At 36.0% G+C, this 17,194-nt stretch overlaps 1 protein-coding gene and 1 long non-coding RNA gene across 3 annotated transcripts in view; one reads left to right on the top strand and one right to left on the bottom strand.

Moving 5' to 3' along the window:
- The window catches only part of LOC5580057 (phosphatidylinositol transfer protein CSR1), a 36,474-nt gene extending 24,300 nt beyond the window's left edge, over positions 1-12,174 (bottom strand). Inside the window, exons 1-2 of one of the 2 annotated variants that reach the window (XM_021839188.1) lie at positions 11,932-12,174; positions 11,654-11,822 (exon numbers count right to left, since the gene is read on the bottom strand). In XM_021839188.1, the coding sequence (XP_021694880.1) occupies positions 11,654-11,809 (156 nt within the window). In that variant the 5' untranslated portion in view covers positions 11,810-11,822; positions 11,932-12,174. The remainder of the gene's footprint in view (positions 1-11,653; positions 11,823-11,931) is intronic. The other variant, XM_001654765.2, reaches the window with a different exon arrangement.
- LOC110674808 lies at positions 11,759-12,024 on the top strand. Its single transcript, XR_002499217.1, has 2 exons — positions 11,759-11,849; positions 11,909-12,024. It is a non-coding gene; the product is annotated as an uncharacterized LOC110674808 (long non-coding RNA).
- Positions 12,175-17,194: the final 5,020 nt, after the last annotated feature.

The raw sequence follows: 17,194 nt of genomic DNA, 5'->3' as shown, positions 1-17,194 counted from the left end.
GTGATCCGCTAGTTCTATTTGATCCTTCGATCTTGACGCTTGTCCCTGCGGGGGCGGGCGATGAGGGCAGGATCAAACATATCGTCGGTCTAGTAGTGAAATGAAAAAGCGTCGCGGATTGTTAAGAGTGTTTGATCTATTGATCGTGTCGCTTGCTCTTGCGTGGGCGAGTGATGAACACTTGATCGGCGTACAATGCGTTTATCTAATTATATCGCGAATCCGATTACGCGTGTTTATATTATAGATCGCGTAACCAACGATTGGTGACTCCCAGATCTTTACCTTATCCCACTAACCCAATATCCTTTCCATGACAACTGTGGAGATGTAGAGGTCTACTCGGTCTCTAGTAACAACGGTTGTCTAACTAACATACCTTCCCTTCCCCGATGATCGTGAGGCTGTACCTGGCGCCGTTATTAACTTTCTAAATTTGAGATCTCGATTTGTGCACATTGAAGAATGGTAAGCTAATCCCAAACTCCATTCACTAAATTTCTGTGCAACTTCGATTGATCTGGTCAATCATGGAGTAGCAACTACGAATTGTACGGTCATTTATGCTCATGGTCTTGCTCAATATGTTCGTTTTCTCATCAAAATTATACGGTAAATCCTCCAATATTCTCCAGTGATACAATATACCATTTGAACCTCTAAGTTATACCTTTCAGATCCTGTGCAAATTGGATTCCCGTTGTTGTTGATATTGACGTTTGAAAAATATGATTTTTTTTAATAAAAGTGGTCATATTTCATAAACGAATGAATAGAATCCCTTAACTCTTTCACCAAAATGCGCGTTTCAACTAGTTCTAAAACTTTGTAGAAGACGTAATTTTGATAGAATTTGAAGTAAAAAAGTTATGGGCAAAATATAAATTTTTCATGGACTACCCTACCCTGCAACATTGAAAACGCCGTAGCAAGGGCTATAGTAGACTTACAAAGTTGGCGTCTTGGGCAAAGTTGTTCAAAATTTAACAGAGAACAACTTTATAGAACAGTTTAAAGCGCTAGCTTGAAAAGCATAAAAGTTGGAAAAAATATTTCCGTGTTTTGTTGGACCACCCTAATGTCACTGAATGTCAAAATGTAGTCCTCATCATATGTAACATTTTTGCCGAAGACAATTTTGTTCTAAAAAATCATCTTCATAATCAAACTTTTTTTTTCTCCTAATTTTGCGGTCTGGCCCAATGTGCAATGTCGATTGGTGGTATAACACTTTTGACATTTCGATGTCCTTATACCAGCATGCAAATATTAAAGTGGGTGCCACTTTTTGAGCTCGAGTTCCACTTATGTTATGTGACTAGCGGATCACGACACTTTTTAACTTTTTTTAAGCACGACATGTTTGATCCTGTCCCCATTGCCGCCCCCGCAGGGACAAGCGCCAAGGACGAAGGATCAAACAGAACTCACTTTTGATGAGAAAACGAACATATTTTACAGGAAGTTCATGATTTTAGCTGAAATATTGTTGAGTGCTGACAAAAACAAAGTCAAAACCATCGGAAATCTTCTCAATCGAATATATATGTTTATATTTTTCTTTTATAAATACAAACCTCTTGTAATAGAGATCGAACGCACCTTTGTATTTACGACAATTGTTTTAATGGATCAGTTATAATATGTATGAAATGTATTACATGGAATAAGCGAAATAATCAGAGTACATATCTATGACATAACGAAATACTATGATATGGCGTGTTGGTTGAAATATTTCACTGATATATGTCATCCAATTCCCACACACTAAAACAGAGTGTGAGCGTTCGGTAAATAAATTTACCGAAACAGATCTGTAATTCACAGAAATACCGAAGTTTCGGTAATCGATGAGTTTTTGACAGTGTGTCAGGAGTGAAATTACAGATCTCCGGTAAACTATTGTTGAGCTGTCAAAAAAATCACCGAACCGTCTGTGAATCACCAGTATTACCGAAAACTGTAAAATATTTAACTGAAGTTTCGGTATACTGACCCATAGATCACCGAAATCAGTGATTTGACAAAGTGTCAAACTATCATTGTTTTTTTGTCGTCATGGTGAAAATGTTGGCAAGCCCATGTTATACCGATATAAAAATGTGTTCTAAGGATTTACCAAATACGGAAATACGATAGAGGTGAGTAAAAGATAGATTAAAAGTGATTTTTTATATGAAATAACGTTACTCTTTGTGGCAGGATTGCAACGACCGCTACTTCTCCGCCATTCTCCCGCAGCCCAGCACGAGTCCCCGTAAAATTATTTCATGAATAGATTTATGCTGCTAGATCATGATTATATTATTAGAAGATAGAATAAAGGTGAAAATGTGAATTATACGTTTACGTTACCCTTTTTACTAATAGCAATTTGGTTATCCGGAGAAACAAACCCATGCACCATATTTACAGATCTACGGTAAACGTTCACCGAAAACTCGGTAGTTTTGACAGCTGAGGTGCGAAACGCAAATTACCGAAAGGTCAGTAATCTATTCGTTTACCGAATCGATTACCGATCGTTCAGCTGTTGAGATTTCAGTAATGAGATTACCGAAGTCGGTGATTTAGTCTAAGTGTGCAGGAAGTGGAAGTCAATTGCAACTCATATTTATTGTATTTCAACCTATTTTATATCCTGGGAGTAGTAATGACTTTCTAGCTCGATTTCAGATAAACCAGCCTAGATTAATTTGTATGCTAAATTGTTTATATGAATTGGATTTATTCGTGCTGTTCGGAATATGCGGCAGAATTATCACAGTGATTGACAATGGAAACAAAATATTATTCGATACTTTTAAGAAAAACTTAAAAAAAGGAGATATATTAATATTTTTATCGCCAATTCAGGCTGATTTTTGCCTATTAGTTGCATTTCAAGTCAGCCTAAGCCGCAAGTGTTCAGAATATGAATCTAAACATTATATAAATAAGTATAATATGCTAAAAAATATTCAGTTTAAAAGTTTTCAACCAAATTATGTTTAGAACTTTGCAGTAATGTTTAACACGAAAAGAATTGACAGCTATTCAAAATAATAAATATTTTTGTTGTTTTCAATAAGTGTTTTCGATTTGTTGTAATAAAAAAAAATGTTGAAACAACAATTTTATCAGAACAATCCAGCTTTTTACGCTAGCTATGAAACAACGGGGGGTGAGTAGGCAATAATTGAAGATTGTTGATTGAAATGTCGATAGATTTCACTGGATTTGTTTTGCTGCTGCGGTTTTTCTGTGCATATTTCCATTTCACACAAAACTTTATTGAATAAAAATGGTCATATCTCATAAACGAATGAATATAATCACTTAATTATTTCACCAAAATACGCGTTTCAACTAGTTCTAGATCTTTGTAGAGGACGTAATATTGATCGAATTTAAAATAAAAAAGTTATGGGCAAAATATCAATTTTTCATGGACCACCCTACCCTGCATCATTGAAAACTCCATAGGAACGGCTACAGTAGACTTATAAGATTAGCGTCTTCGGCAAAGTTGTTCAAAATTAAACAAAGATCAACTTTATAGAAGCGTTAAATTGCAAAGCATAAAAGTTGCAAAAATATTTCCGTATTTTGTTGGACCACCCTAATGTCACTTAATGTCAAAATGTAGTCCTCCCCGGATAAAAACGTATCATTCAGTGAATGGAATAAACCATTAATGTACAATATAACGTATTGGATACAATAAAGCGTATTGTAATTGAATGTCGAAGCAATATTATTCTTGTTTGGATATACAATTCAAAAACAATATAATATATTGTAACAGAACATTGTATTGTTTTTAATTGGTTTTATACCTTACAATTTTGGTCAAATTCCTATTTTCGCGTAAAACAACTGTTGCTTTTTTCTATGAAGCTTTGCTGAAAGAAATAAACAAAACAAGTTCAGAAAGCAAGAAATGTTGGGTGAAAAATATTCAAAAAGTTAAAATAAGTAATTTTTTAGAAGTCACTTGACATAAGATGTAACGACGAATGCAACCATGATACAGTTCGTTGAATTGTTTTTGTATTGTACAACAATACACGAATTGCTAATCAAGACAATACATGAACATTATATCGTATTGTATTTTCAAAATGTTTGTATGAGAAAATATCTATATTTGTATTGTTACGATACTTAACCACCCATACATTATATTGCAAAAATCTCATATACCATACAGTGAACTGTTCAAAACAATATATTGTACTGTAATTGTATTGTCATTTTACATATACTGTATTGTATTTCCAATATATTGAATGGTACTGTTGCAATACGTTATATTGTTTTTGTATTGTATTTTTTATTCGGGTCATCATATGTAACATTTTTGCCTAACATTCATCTTCATAACCAAAATATATTTTTTTCATCTAATTTTGCGGTCTGGCCCAATGTGGCATTGTATTGAAATGAACCAAAGATCACATATATCCAGAGTGGCAACGAATGGAATGAAAATAACTATTTATGGTACAACTTTAGAATGAGATTTACACCACTCGTATTCGAGATAATTTAGCCAATGTATTAGATATCTATGTTGTTATGCTAGAATTATATTCTTTAGGTGAATGAATGGAAGGATTTTCGAAAGCAAAAGCTTTTTCACGTTATGAAACAGGAAGTTCTTTGATAGGAAATATTTTTTTCGAAACGATCACATTCTGTGGTTATGAAACATGAACATTAAACAGTATGGCAGAAAAAAATCACATTTTTTTGAAAAAATAAATTTGTTTAATCTTTAGTCATTGCTTTCCAACGTTGTCGACCGTCCCCCGATCTTAATGACTGTAATCTTTGCAGCAACTGGTCTACTGATCGAATCATATGTGTTTTGTTTACTCTTGGTAATGACAGTTCGATGTCTTCTATACTAGATATACCACTTGCCAGCAGCTGGAAGTGGGTACAACTTTTCAACTCGCTTTCACTTCGGAGTTCCACATATGTTATGTGCAGCCCCTGAGGTTAAAGGTGAGTTGCATGAACCTCTAATTTGTTATACTTGGCGTAACCTGTAGTGGTGGTATCACATTTTGGCATTTTTTTGCTTGAAGCTGCGTCATAATTCATATGGCATAGACGCAATAATATCTCTGATGTGATCCAACGGACATTCTGCGTCATTGATAGAATTGATGCCCATTTCAAATAATTAATCTATTCGAAGTGGACATTAATACTATTGGTGACGATCAGTTTGCCTGTTGGCAAACCAGAATGATTCGTAGCCACTCTTATTATTAGCTAGCTAGACACGTCGTTATCATGTACGACGTAAGGAATATTACTCTGAGGAAAATGACTAGTAGATTCACTGAGTACAAATAAGTGGCGACAATCTTATTTTAATAAGGTTTTTACATTGCCATAAAAAGAAATACCGTTTTTGTAACAACGGTATAAATAATCTGATTCCAGCTTCATTTTCGCAAAATTTACAAGTAGAAAGTAGGCGTTGTGAAGCATTGCATTGCAAGTGAATCTTGTAGGAGACTGTTAGAGAAGCCAAAGGTAATTTTACTCTTAAATATTCACTATAAAAATAACTATGGAAAGGAAGACGTTGAGATCGATCATTAGGGTTCACTTGCTAGGTTCGATAAATTGTTGAACAGACAAGGAAAGTGACTTTTTTTAAGGATTTATGAACGTAATGACCAATAAAGACTTTTAACAATAAAAAATAAAATTAATTAGAACTACATTTAAGATTCTAATCTTACGTAAAAGACAGGAGTAATCAGAATAGCACTTAAATGACAAGTTATTCAAAACCGTTTTGACTAGACAGTATTAGTAATGACACTACTACACTACTATTTCAAACAAATTCTGATGGAGCTGCTGATTTTCACAATGCTCCCTTTTCTCAGAAGCAAGGGAATATGGATATTTTTCAAAAACTATCACGTCAAACTACTAATAAAAAACAGTGTTCATGTGGGCACCATAGCCTAGTCCGTCTGAGTATTGGTCCTGGTAGAGGGGTAATTTGGCAAAAGCCAGACTGAGGGTTCAGCCTTGACAAGTTAAGCTGTCAGGCAGCTTCAACTGAATACCATACAAAAAAAAAAGCCACACTTAATTCGACATTTTTGTGGCCACGTATTCAATAGGCTATAATGCCTTAGGATTCTATCTAGTAAAATTGATAATATTAAATATTACTGACTTATGTTTACCGAAGGTTGTTTCTGCAAATAATAACAAAAAATATTGTTGATATTTATTTCCTTATATTTATGGTTCAGATTGGAAATTCATTGACGTAGAAAATCAATTATTAAACTACATTGTAGCTTATAGGAAATACACTAAGGGTCTGTCTCAATTGCGTTGTTAAAATTAGTCTGAACTTAAATTTGACAGTTCGGAAATTAATTCCCCTCCGATTTCGATCTGTCAAAAATAAGTCTGCTCCAGAGGAGACTTATTTTTGACAGATCGAGAATTATTTCGTTTTTTGTCCCGCTTCGGTGATTTCCGATATGGACATCCGTATGTCCTTCCAGCTGGCTTTCGGACGGCACATCAAGTGGGATAATATTGTGCATCCGAGTAATCGCTGCAATGTCGTTCAACTTTCGCGTCGCTGGACTGGCGAGCGCTTTGCAGTTTAGTGCTCCAGCGACGCATTGAAATAGCCGGTGTCGCTCAAGCACTAACATGAAAAGGACGCCAAAGTCCAGCGACGTTTTGGTCGCGTGAAATAGTTGAGCGAAGTTTGTATTCGTTCTTGATTTTGCCTGCACTAACAATATATTGCTGCTCATACTGAGAAAAATCTACACGTCAAGGTCGTGTGTTTTACTTATAGATTTGCGCAATGAGGAAAACCACATGATTTGAGTGTGGTAGCCATATGGATTTCATCATTGATTTCACGGTATAAAAACATGTGTATCAACATTAGGTTGTCATGTGAAACAAACATGAATTTCCAAATATTAAATCATGAAAACCAACTGATTTGATTATTGAATTCGAAATGTAGTAGCTTTAGATAGTCATGTGTGATAGAACATAAATGTCATGGGACTGAAAGAAGAAATTTGGTAGAAAAACTTTTGCTCCCCAAAATATGGATCCGAGGCTCCTCTGCTTGTCGCAAGCTCTCTTGATTTTTTTTTCAAACCCGTGAGCCAGCAACAAGCGGGGCGCCGCAAATCCATAATTTGGGAAGCCAGGGATAAGCATATTCCATTTTTTCTCGAAACTGAAAGCCAGGAAAATCTGTTAGGGGAATCCGATTTTTCTACTAAACTATACATTATAATCAATGTTTTCTTATAGAAAGGTAGAATTCTCGTATATCGGTCGAATTCACAAATTTTCATCTAACACTTTCAGCTGCAAAATTTGCTTCTTCTCTTTGGAAGCATGATGATAACTGTCGTTCGACACGAGGTCCAACCGCAATTCAGTTCACTATGCATCCCATGGGTTGATCACAAACAATTTAGAAGCTTTGAACATGGAAATCGATAGCATAGCTCATGGATTTCATCATAACAATCTCATTGCGCAAATCAATGAATCGACCAACTTGAACATGATGATTATGACACAAGATAACCATAAGCAAAACACACTGAATCCGTGTTGGAGTGATGATCTATGCGTCCATAGGTTGACACATATGAATCTGAAGAGAAAACTTCGGGAACTTATGTGGAAAAAATATGGAATCCCTGTTGTCGGTTGATGAATCAATCCATGAAGCAAAACACAGGAATTTAATGTGTAACACACACGAAGTTTGCAAGAAAATCATAGCAAATCGATATGGACGTTCATGAATCGATCCATAATTTTAAACACACAGATCGAGCGTGTGGATTTTTATCAGTGCAGTGAATGGGTAAGTTTTTCTCCCGGTGGGCTGGCTAAACAATGCATGTATGCCATAGGAAAGCTCTGATATCCACAGGACCACCGATTATTGTCACAGTGTACAAAAGGCTTCTCTTCGTATACCGCAGATCGGTACCAAGGAACTTCAATGCTTCCGTGTATGGTGTGGTTGGTTCGTTCCGTTTGTTCAATCCGGATGGTCACAAAAATGTGTTGTCCAAAACGAACAGTTGCAGAGCTGGTAGCGAGTCACTTTTTAGAGACTTGGTCACTATTTTACACTTAAGTTAACAACTAAAAAGTCACTATTTGTAACTAAAAGTCACTAGAGCCCCTTTTCCAGAAAAAAGTCACTCAAATCACTATGTTCGTCAATTACTGATAAAGAAATTATAAACTGGTCTAGCTTCTCAAACTCAAACAGCAAAACAATAATGTTTCACAGATTTTTAAAGACATCAACTTTGTTAAATTGGAAATTAAAAGGTAGGAATTTTTGGCTCTACCTGGAAAAAATCAGGTAAATATTCCTCTAAGATTTCTGTCTAGAAGCGAATGTTTTGTCGAGCTTTTTGAGAAATTTTTGGAGACAAATTTGGGAAACCATTCTTGGCTGAACTTTACTGGCCGAGATTTTTTTGACGAGAACCGGGACGAATTTTTGATTGATGTTATATTTATTACAGGAATTCTTCTACAAATTTGTCAATTTTTTTTTTTATTTTTGCAAGGAACTTCGCCATAATATTCTAAAATGTATCCACAAACATTAAAAGAAATCCATCTACAATCACCATTCAAAATTTACCCTTCAACACCTCCATGAATATATTCAAAAATGCCCCAAGTAATTAGTTTTTCAACTCTACATTATTAAAAAAATCATAAATAAACTTTTGCCGGAAAATTTGTCAAAAACAAGAAATTCGTCAAAACAGATGATCTGATTTTTGACTCACAATTCTTATTCCAGTCGATTCATTGTAAAGAAATATTTCAAATTACTAAAGTAATGTTAAAATTGTAGATAACAGTATACGTTATCTACAATTTTAACATCCACTTTCGTTTCTAGGCAATTTTTTTAATAAACACTTGTAGTTTTGAAGTCACTTATCATCACTCTATTTTGATAATTGTAGTCACTGAAGTCACTATTATTTTGCTGTCTAACCACTTCCTGTACTTCAGAGCTAATTGTTCGATGGAAGAACTAGACATCAGAAGGGTTGCCACATATACAGATTTATCCGTATTTTATAGATTTTCTCGAATATTTGATCAACAATCTACACAGATTTTTTGGAAAAATACTGATATACAGATTCTGCAAACATAATTCTTCCGAAATTGTACAAATTCATACTGATTTTGAGCAACGATGAAAATAAATATTTTTAAAACCTTAGAACTCAAACTGAGATGTGACAATTTCGCCTTGTAATTACAAATGATTAGTATCTCTTTGGATTTAATGTGTAAACCTAATGGTTATCTAGATTCTCAGTGATACAGATTTGAAATACAACACAAATAATTTGCTCCAGGATTAATACAGAAATATAATGATTTATATAATTATTTTAAGTGCATACTCGTTTTTAAATGCACGGTGAATTGTAGCTTAACGATACATATCTATATAAATAAAAATGGAATGGTGTTTGTATGTCACGAAATGGCTTACGAACGGGTCAACAGATTTGAATAATTATATTTCCGTTTTGTTTGTCAAGGGTTCCGACGTGTTTGTGTGTCTAACAATTCCAGGATATTCACCGGGAAAGTCGGGAAAACGAGCGTGAACGGAACGATTCATAGCGTTTTTTAACAGCCTACTTGATGGCAAGACGAAGTTTGCCGGGACCACTAGTAATTGAATAAAAATACAAAATTCAATGTGGAACCCCTGGACCTCAGTGTTCCTATTACAGATAATAGTTACAATGGAGTTTCTAAGCACAAGGATAATATTATCAGCCTTGAATCTGCTGAGTAGTATAATATAAGTTTTACCTGCTCAGTATCATATCAGCTGCCGCTGATTTTACTCAAGTGGACAAGCGTGTTTGGGAACAGTGTTTGGGCTACCAAACTGACACTCCAGAAGAAGGGTTAAAAATGACGCCCAACATCTAAAGCATAGCCAGTTTAGTATCCGCGATAGGCTTTAGATGATACTTAGATTTCCAAATGGCAATGTAATAAATATAAAGACGAACCATTTTAATGTGCCTTTTGGTACTTCAAGGAGGTGGTAAAAACATTTATGCATTGGTTCGAATCCTATCGGTCGAGGATATTTTCGTAATTGAAAATTTCTTCAACTTTGAGGATTTGTAACTCTTAGAATTATGGATAGACATTGATGTTTCTTACATATATTTAAGTTGTACATGTACCTAACAAATGTGCAAAATATGAGGTAAATCCAACAAGAAATAACAAAAATGCTGGAATAGCGAAAAAAGTGTGTCCTTCAAGACAAAAAAAGGGGCTACTTTGGACATTTTCAGAAATTTTCACAATTTGGTAATAGAATGATTTTTCCTCATGAATTTCAAACTGATTAAATTAATTATCATCCATTGTGATGTAATGAAACGTTTTTTCATTGAAAAACATAATTTAGAAAATTGCCAAGCTCGAAACAATTACACATATATAACCATTAATTTCAGTGAAACATGCTATTCGGACTTTCCAGTTTGCAGTATGAAACTTAAACTTTCAACTTCCCTTTATATGGAACTATCAGTTACGAATGCTTGATTTTTAAATTGACCTAAACGAACAATGTATCTACTAGGTACTGCGGCCCAGATAGCCGTAGCGGTAAACGCGCAGCTATTCAGCAAAACCAAGCTGAGGGTCGTGGGTTCGAATCCCACCGGTTGAGGATCTTATCGGGTTGGAAATGTTCTCGACTTCCCAGAACATAGAGTATCATCGTACCTGCCACACGATATACGCATGCAAAAATGGTAATTGGCAAAGTAAGCTCTCAGTTAATAACTGTGGAAGTGCTCATAAAACACTAAGCTGAGAAGCAGGCTCTGTTCCAGTGGGGACGTAACGCCAGAAAGAAGAAGAAGAAGAAGAAGGTACTGCGATGATTAATGAGTAATGTACAAAAACGGTCTTTTCTATTCTTCTTCATATAACATGAACGGTATGTAGAGGGATCACATGAAAACCTGTAACTAAAAGTAATTTTCATTAAAAAACGCAATCTATGAAGTAAAGTTGTGCAAGATCGTGAAGAAGTAAAAAATTGCTTTTGTAATATGCTTTTAGCTTCTTAGCAGTTTAGAGCTGGCTTAAGAGTTGTTTATTTTAGAAATTAATGGATGCAATTGTTTTGTACTGCAAATCCGTATAAAATATGACGGAAAATATTTTTTAGAGATTATGTTGTGAATTTTACATTGGTACGTATTGAAATATGTGTGTTTTATGTCTATTCACTTTTCCAAATATTTATTTTCCTGTTATTGTTGATGTTTTTTTTTTTCAAAAATAGTTCATGTCTAGTGGTAGAGCATACATTGGTTAATAAAAGTGCTGAAGACACAAAATTGCTCAGATTAATATTTATGCTGCAAATAAATTCAAAAGGTGAGTGTCCAAAGTAGCCCCCGGCATCAAAAGTAGCCCCGTCCGACGGTAATCTTATTGCTAAATAATTATTGAATCCTAAAAATTGGGTAATTAATGATATCCATTTTTGTTTGATTATAATCATGCCAAATGAAGAACCATCACAAGAACTTACCTGGAAGGCCGCATCGACCGTTTTGAACGCCCTCAGATAGCGCCTGAGGGAAAACTCATTGTGATACTGCTTGGGGTCCGCCTCGGCAATGAGCTTCATCCGCTCCTTGAGCGATGCCAGGTCAGCAAGATTCACAGCCGCAGGTTCCATTGCCATATGGTTTGTGTGTCTGAAGTGCGGGGGGAAAACGTAAAAGGTAATTAGATTGCAGATATGCACGAAGGAGGGTTTTATGTTAAACTTTCTCCAAACTAGACACTCGATGATGACTCATTTACTTACCACTTTTGATGAGCAGCACCTAGTCGAGGCCGAGACGATAAGCAAAATCAGACGATTGGTGATGATAATATACGCGAATGACGGATCGGAGGAATAGACCAAGAAAATCGACGACGATCGGTAGCCTTATCAGCAGCTGGACGCTCCTTTCCTGTTTTACACTCGTTTGAACAACACTGATAACAAGGAAAGTGGTTGAGGAAACGCAAAGGGAGCCCCTTCCAGCAGAGTGTTTTGTTTTGTTTTCTTTTGCTGACGTTTTGCTCGTGACACATCCCAGGGACGTACTCAGGACGGCAATATTTTATAATGTTCAGCTGCGATGACACTGAGGTTGTGTTCCAATAGGTCGTATGAATAAACTGAGCAAAAGCTTTTACTTCACTCAAATTCACCTGTCAAATAATTTTCTTGAGCATTTACTCAAGTTGGTATAATAAAACTGAGCATTTGAGCCGATAGTACATCACACCAGAGCAAGGGTTTTTTTTTCAATGAGCGGGGACAATAGGGTAACGACTGTTTGTTTTGATCTTAATCGCTAACAGTTGGCGCCAGTGGCAAAAAGTACAGACAACAACCCTTCGAACATTCAGTTTATCTGTGCTGGCCGCCTAGCGGCGACACTGATGTGTGTATTCCTTTCACTGATCGCGCTACGCTGGATTCTCAAATTTCTCAAATTTCAAACACAAGCGCATGGAAGAATGGTAGTCGGTGAACTGTCAAAACGTATGGAAAGTAATGAAAAACGTAAATTACTTGCAATTAGGAAACTGGATCGAAAAAGTAGTGATCAAGAGTAATATAAATACATAACTTTTTGTGTTTAGTTCATCTTCCATTGTGCTTTCTTTGCTTCAGGATTTCGTTTTTACTGCCACTGAAAAAGAGTCATCTATTGCCTTTTCAGTTTTGAATATCGCCCTATTATTGCAACAAATCAATTCAATACAGAGTCAGAATTAGGGCGAATGTGAACACTAATACATTCTCAGTAAAATCGGTTTGAAGTTCAGTGGATATAATGTTAATTCTATATTATGTTTCCGGTCGATTTAATCACATGATGCATTTTTGAATGATCCATTACAATATTACCTTTGTAACAAACCATTTGATTTATTTTTATATTATGAACAACATATTAAAATAAATAAAAATGCATCATGCGCCATTTATCAAAATTTAGAATTGTTCCGCCCTTCGTCTCCTTCAGTTTGACAACAGCGATTGTGCCTTTTGACCTCGTCCTTCTACGCTCTTTCACATGAACCTTCATCACTATCGCCCTTCTGCACACTCAGTTTGAAATGCGCCCTGCTGCCACACTTAATCTCAAAAGTTCGAATAAGAGAATATCAAATGTGCCTTTATATTTTTCTTACTTGTTTTGTGAAAAAACGATATTTTTAACAGTGTTGATAGACTCACACTCAAATCTCAATCAATACGCTCTCCCGTGAGAGCAAATTCATTAGAGATCTGCTTCGCAAATATTGTTTATGTTAGATAGGATTACAGTGGGGATTCGCTCGTTGGGGGTCCGCAACATGGAATGACTCGATAGTTGGATGTTCGCTGCTGGTTGGAAAAAAAATCCAACTAAAAAGCACTCGAATGTCAAGAAAAGATATCAAACTGACTTTGACGTCTGAGTACCGTCGCATTGAAGTCTCCATGTACAGAACAAATGTGTATGTATATGTGCGTTTCGTGACGATTTGCGGTCCAAACAGGTCCGTCCCACTCGGGCTTAGATTTGGTACCACTTCTAGTACTGCATCTGGTCCCTCGGTAGTGCAAAAGGTACCCAAGTTTGACAGATCGCAGTACACTTTGCACGGCATTCTAGATTACCTTAAGAGCCATAAAATTTTGGACAACTCCAAGGGACATGGAGGTCTTTAATGTGTCTTTGATCCAAATGCGTTAGTCTGAAGGATTTTCACCTGCTGTCAGTCGTTGCAACTATCGGGTCGGATTCACTAGATGGAAGGCAGTCGTGTTCCAACCAACGAATCCCCGCTGTACTATTGTTATACCAGACTGACAAGAAATTATTGCCATGTGTGAGTAAATTGTGGAAGTCAAACAGCTGAGCCAACTCTTCTTCTTTCTTCTTTCTGGCGTTACGTCCCCACTGGGACAGAGCCTGCTTCTCAGCTTAGTGTTCTTATGAGCACTTCCACAGTTATTAACTGAGAACTTACTATGCCAACTCATCCATGATTGTTTGACTCCTGAGTTGCGTGATTGACATCTCACGCATGAAAAGTCTCAAGCGTGAGTTATGAGAAATTGAGTTTTTCACAACACTGATTTTTAAGGAACACACGCAAACAAATTTTATTGTATAATCTACCGAATCCATGGTAGAATTAAGAACTGCACCAACTATTTTCAACTGATTACAAAAATCTGTTAAGTTTACTATAATCTGGTAAAAATCACTGAGCAGTGCAGTGAATGTGACCACGTCCATAGTACACGGTTAAATAATTAAATACTGAAAAGCTTAAACCTCATACTAAAAAAATATTCTGTCTATTCACCCCATGGAATGCATATCCTTGTTTTATCCTTTCAAACAATAAACGGTTTTTAGGAATTACAATGTATAATTGTGCATTATTATTTAGCTACCGCTATTCTTTTGTTTACATTCAAGCTGAGAGGCAGAAAGATAAAAAACAAAACAGTTGAATGAAACTAATAATTGATATAAAATTCACCATTTATTTAATAAAAAAAAACATACTCCACTACTGCCAAAGATGAACAATCAGTGAGGGTTATATGGATTGGAATTCTCTTTGGAGTCATCCCGGCGGCTGCTAAATACACACTCGCCTTGAAACTCTTATGTTTTCCAGAATGTTGGGGAAATTTCCTCTGGAATCGTCGGTTGGTTGGCTTAGTTCATTTGCTAGGAATCCTAATCAGCTCGTCTGTTGGCGATCGTCAGGAACTTCTCCATTTCCTTCTCAATGTTGGCTCACATCAGTGTGCTGAAACGTATTGATTATTTGACTCTTCCTCTTCGTTGATTCAATTTTTTTTAACTTACTTGTTGGACACTTGAGTTCTGAAGAAATGTAGCGTAAAATAGCACCGACGAACGTAAGAAAATGTTCACGAATTACCACGCGAAATAGCAACGTGTTTTTTTTTTACCTCGACGTGAGTGCCTGCAGCTGCATATTAAACTGGGAATGAAAAAACACCAAGTCCAAAATGCAGCAAAATATAGCCAATATCTATACAAAACAATAATTTCCGAAAATGCATGGAGAAGTATAAAACTTATGTTGGTGGCGCATATTTCATATGCTGCACAATGCATAAAAATCAAAAATGCAATAGATGTGATAATTCATACCCTAACTAGTATTTCCTAAGTTATCCGTGTAGCATCCACTACAAAGCATTGTAATTCAGTCCATGACACCCACCGTGCAACACTGTGTGGTCAAAAGTACAATGCCAAACTTGTCAAATCTAGAATATTTGTAGTCATAAATACTACAACTCTGGTTAAATAAACAGAATATATTTTCTTGTGTAGTGATGTTGACTATGTTTTGGTAGAGTTAACAGATTAATGTAGTCGGTTGAAAATCGTTGTTGCAGTTCTTAATTTAACCATGGATTCAGTAGTTTCTACTAGAAATCCTTTATAAGAGAGATTCGCGGAAGCTGACATTTCTGTCAAAGTGTGAGCCAATCGAGCAGCGAGAGCTGTCAAAGTGTGAGCCAAACGAACATGCGTTATGTTTGTTTTGAACTTTTCTTGAGGAGTAATGTTATCCACTTGAAATTATTTCGGTAAAAGTAATTTTGCATGAAGCAAAATAAATGAAATATTTTTCTTTATTAATTTTTTTTCAATGCGATTTTTAGTTGTTGATTTTTTGGGCAGTTTATTAGTTTGAATGTGTAGCTCAAAGATCTATAACGAAACAAAATAATATTTTTAGCGATGAGGAAGTCATGTCCGTGTTACAATATTGTTCTCGACGCCGAGCAAAATCAGCACTGCTGGTCTGTTGCCAAATATTTCCATTTTACTTCCGCGTATCTCTCTATATAGGATCACTAGTTTCTACAAAAAAAATTCATTTCAGTGCAGATTTTTTTTACACGGAGAAATCAGAGTACCCAAAAAATAAGTTCTTTATACTCAAAATTGGGTCCTAAAATGTTTAATGAATTCTTGTTTGTATTTAATAATACGAAAGAGCATGTTATTGCAACTACTTTAGCAAGTTTTCCAGCTCAAATAACGGCTATAACATTTTTAAACTTCAATTTTAAAATGGTTCCAATTATAAACCTTGACACTTGTGACACAGACAAACAGACGAAACACCTAGAGCAAATTTCTTCAAAATCCATCGCCCAGTTTACACTACCATCATCTGGTGGGCATGTTGCACAAAAAGGTGTTTCGTGAAACAAGACCGGCAGATGGCGGTAGTGTGAAACGTCAAACGCGAAGAAAAACGATGCGCGCGCCTCTGGTTGTGAAATTTGTAACATAGCGAATTTGAAATGATCGTTTAATGAGTGGTCGATAAAAATTTCGTCAGTGTTACGTCTGTTTGTCTGTGCTTGTGATCTTGTTTGACATTCAATTTTTAGACAAAAATGCCACAGAGCATTTTTAACACTGGGGTTGTTCCAAGGGGTGGGAAACTCGGCTCACTTGAAATTGTGCCGAAATGTGCCAGCTGTGCAAGAGTGAGCGATCAAATTAATATGTCACATTTGACTAGTTGCACTGCAAAAACTGGCAACTGTGATCGTTTCATGGCAGATTGTTTTTGTTTATTTATGTAAACTTTGAAAGCACCAACTGCAGTCTGCACAACTTTTGACTCGACGGAAGCCGCCAGGGAAGCCGCTATTAAATTATCTGAACATATTTTCGGTAAGTTTGAAGTATAGTTGTGTCTCAAGCAACACATTACAACCTAATTAATACCAGGATTAATACAACGTTTCAGTCCGATGGTAGAGGAACCGAGCGGATGCCCACCAGGACAACGGATGTTCAAGGGATGATTGCTGATTGCTGATGAAGAGACGAGGAAGTTGGGAACCTTATTGAGAACCAATCTATCCCTGTTTGTATGAACTTCGATCAAACTCTACAATGTCACCGGAATTTACAATGCCGCCGGAATCGATGACTTGGCAAGGATACCGGATATTACCAATCACGGAGTGATCGAGAGAGGCGAGATCCTGAGTGAG

This window comes from Aedes aegypti, chromosome 1 (genome assembly GCF_002204515.2).
Source record: "Aedes aegypti strain LVP_AGWG chromosome 1, AaegL5.0 Primary Assembly, whole genome shotgun sequence".
NCBI classification, from domain to species: Eukaryota; Metazoa; Arthropoda; class Insecta; order Diptera; family Culicidae; genus Aedes; species Aedes aegypti.
Note: the sequence above shows the minus strand (reverse complement) of the source record. Positions and strands in the feature narration are given on the sequence as shown.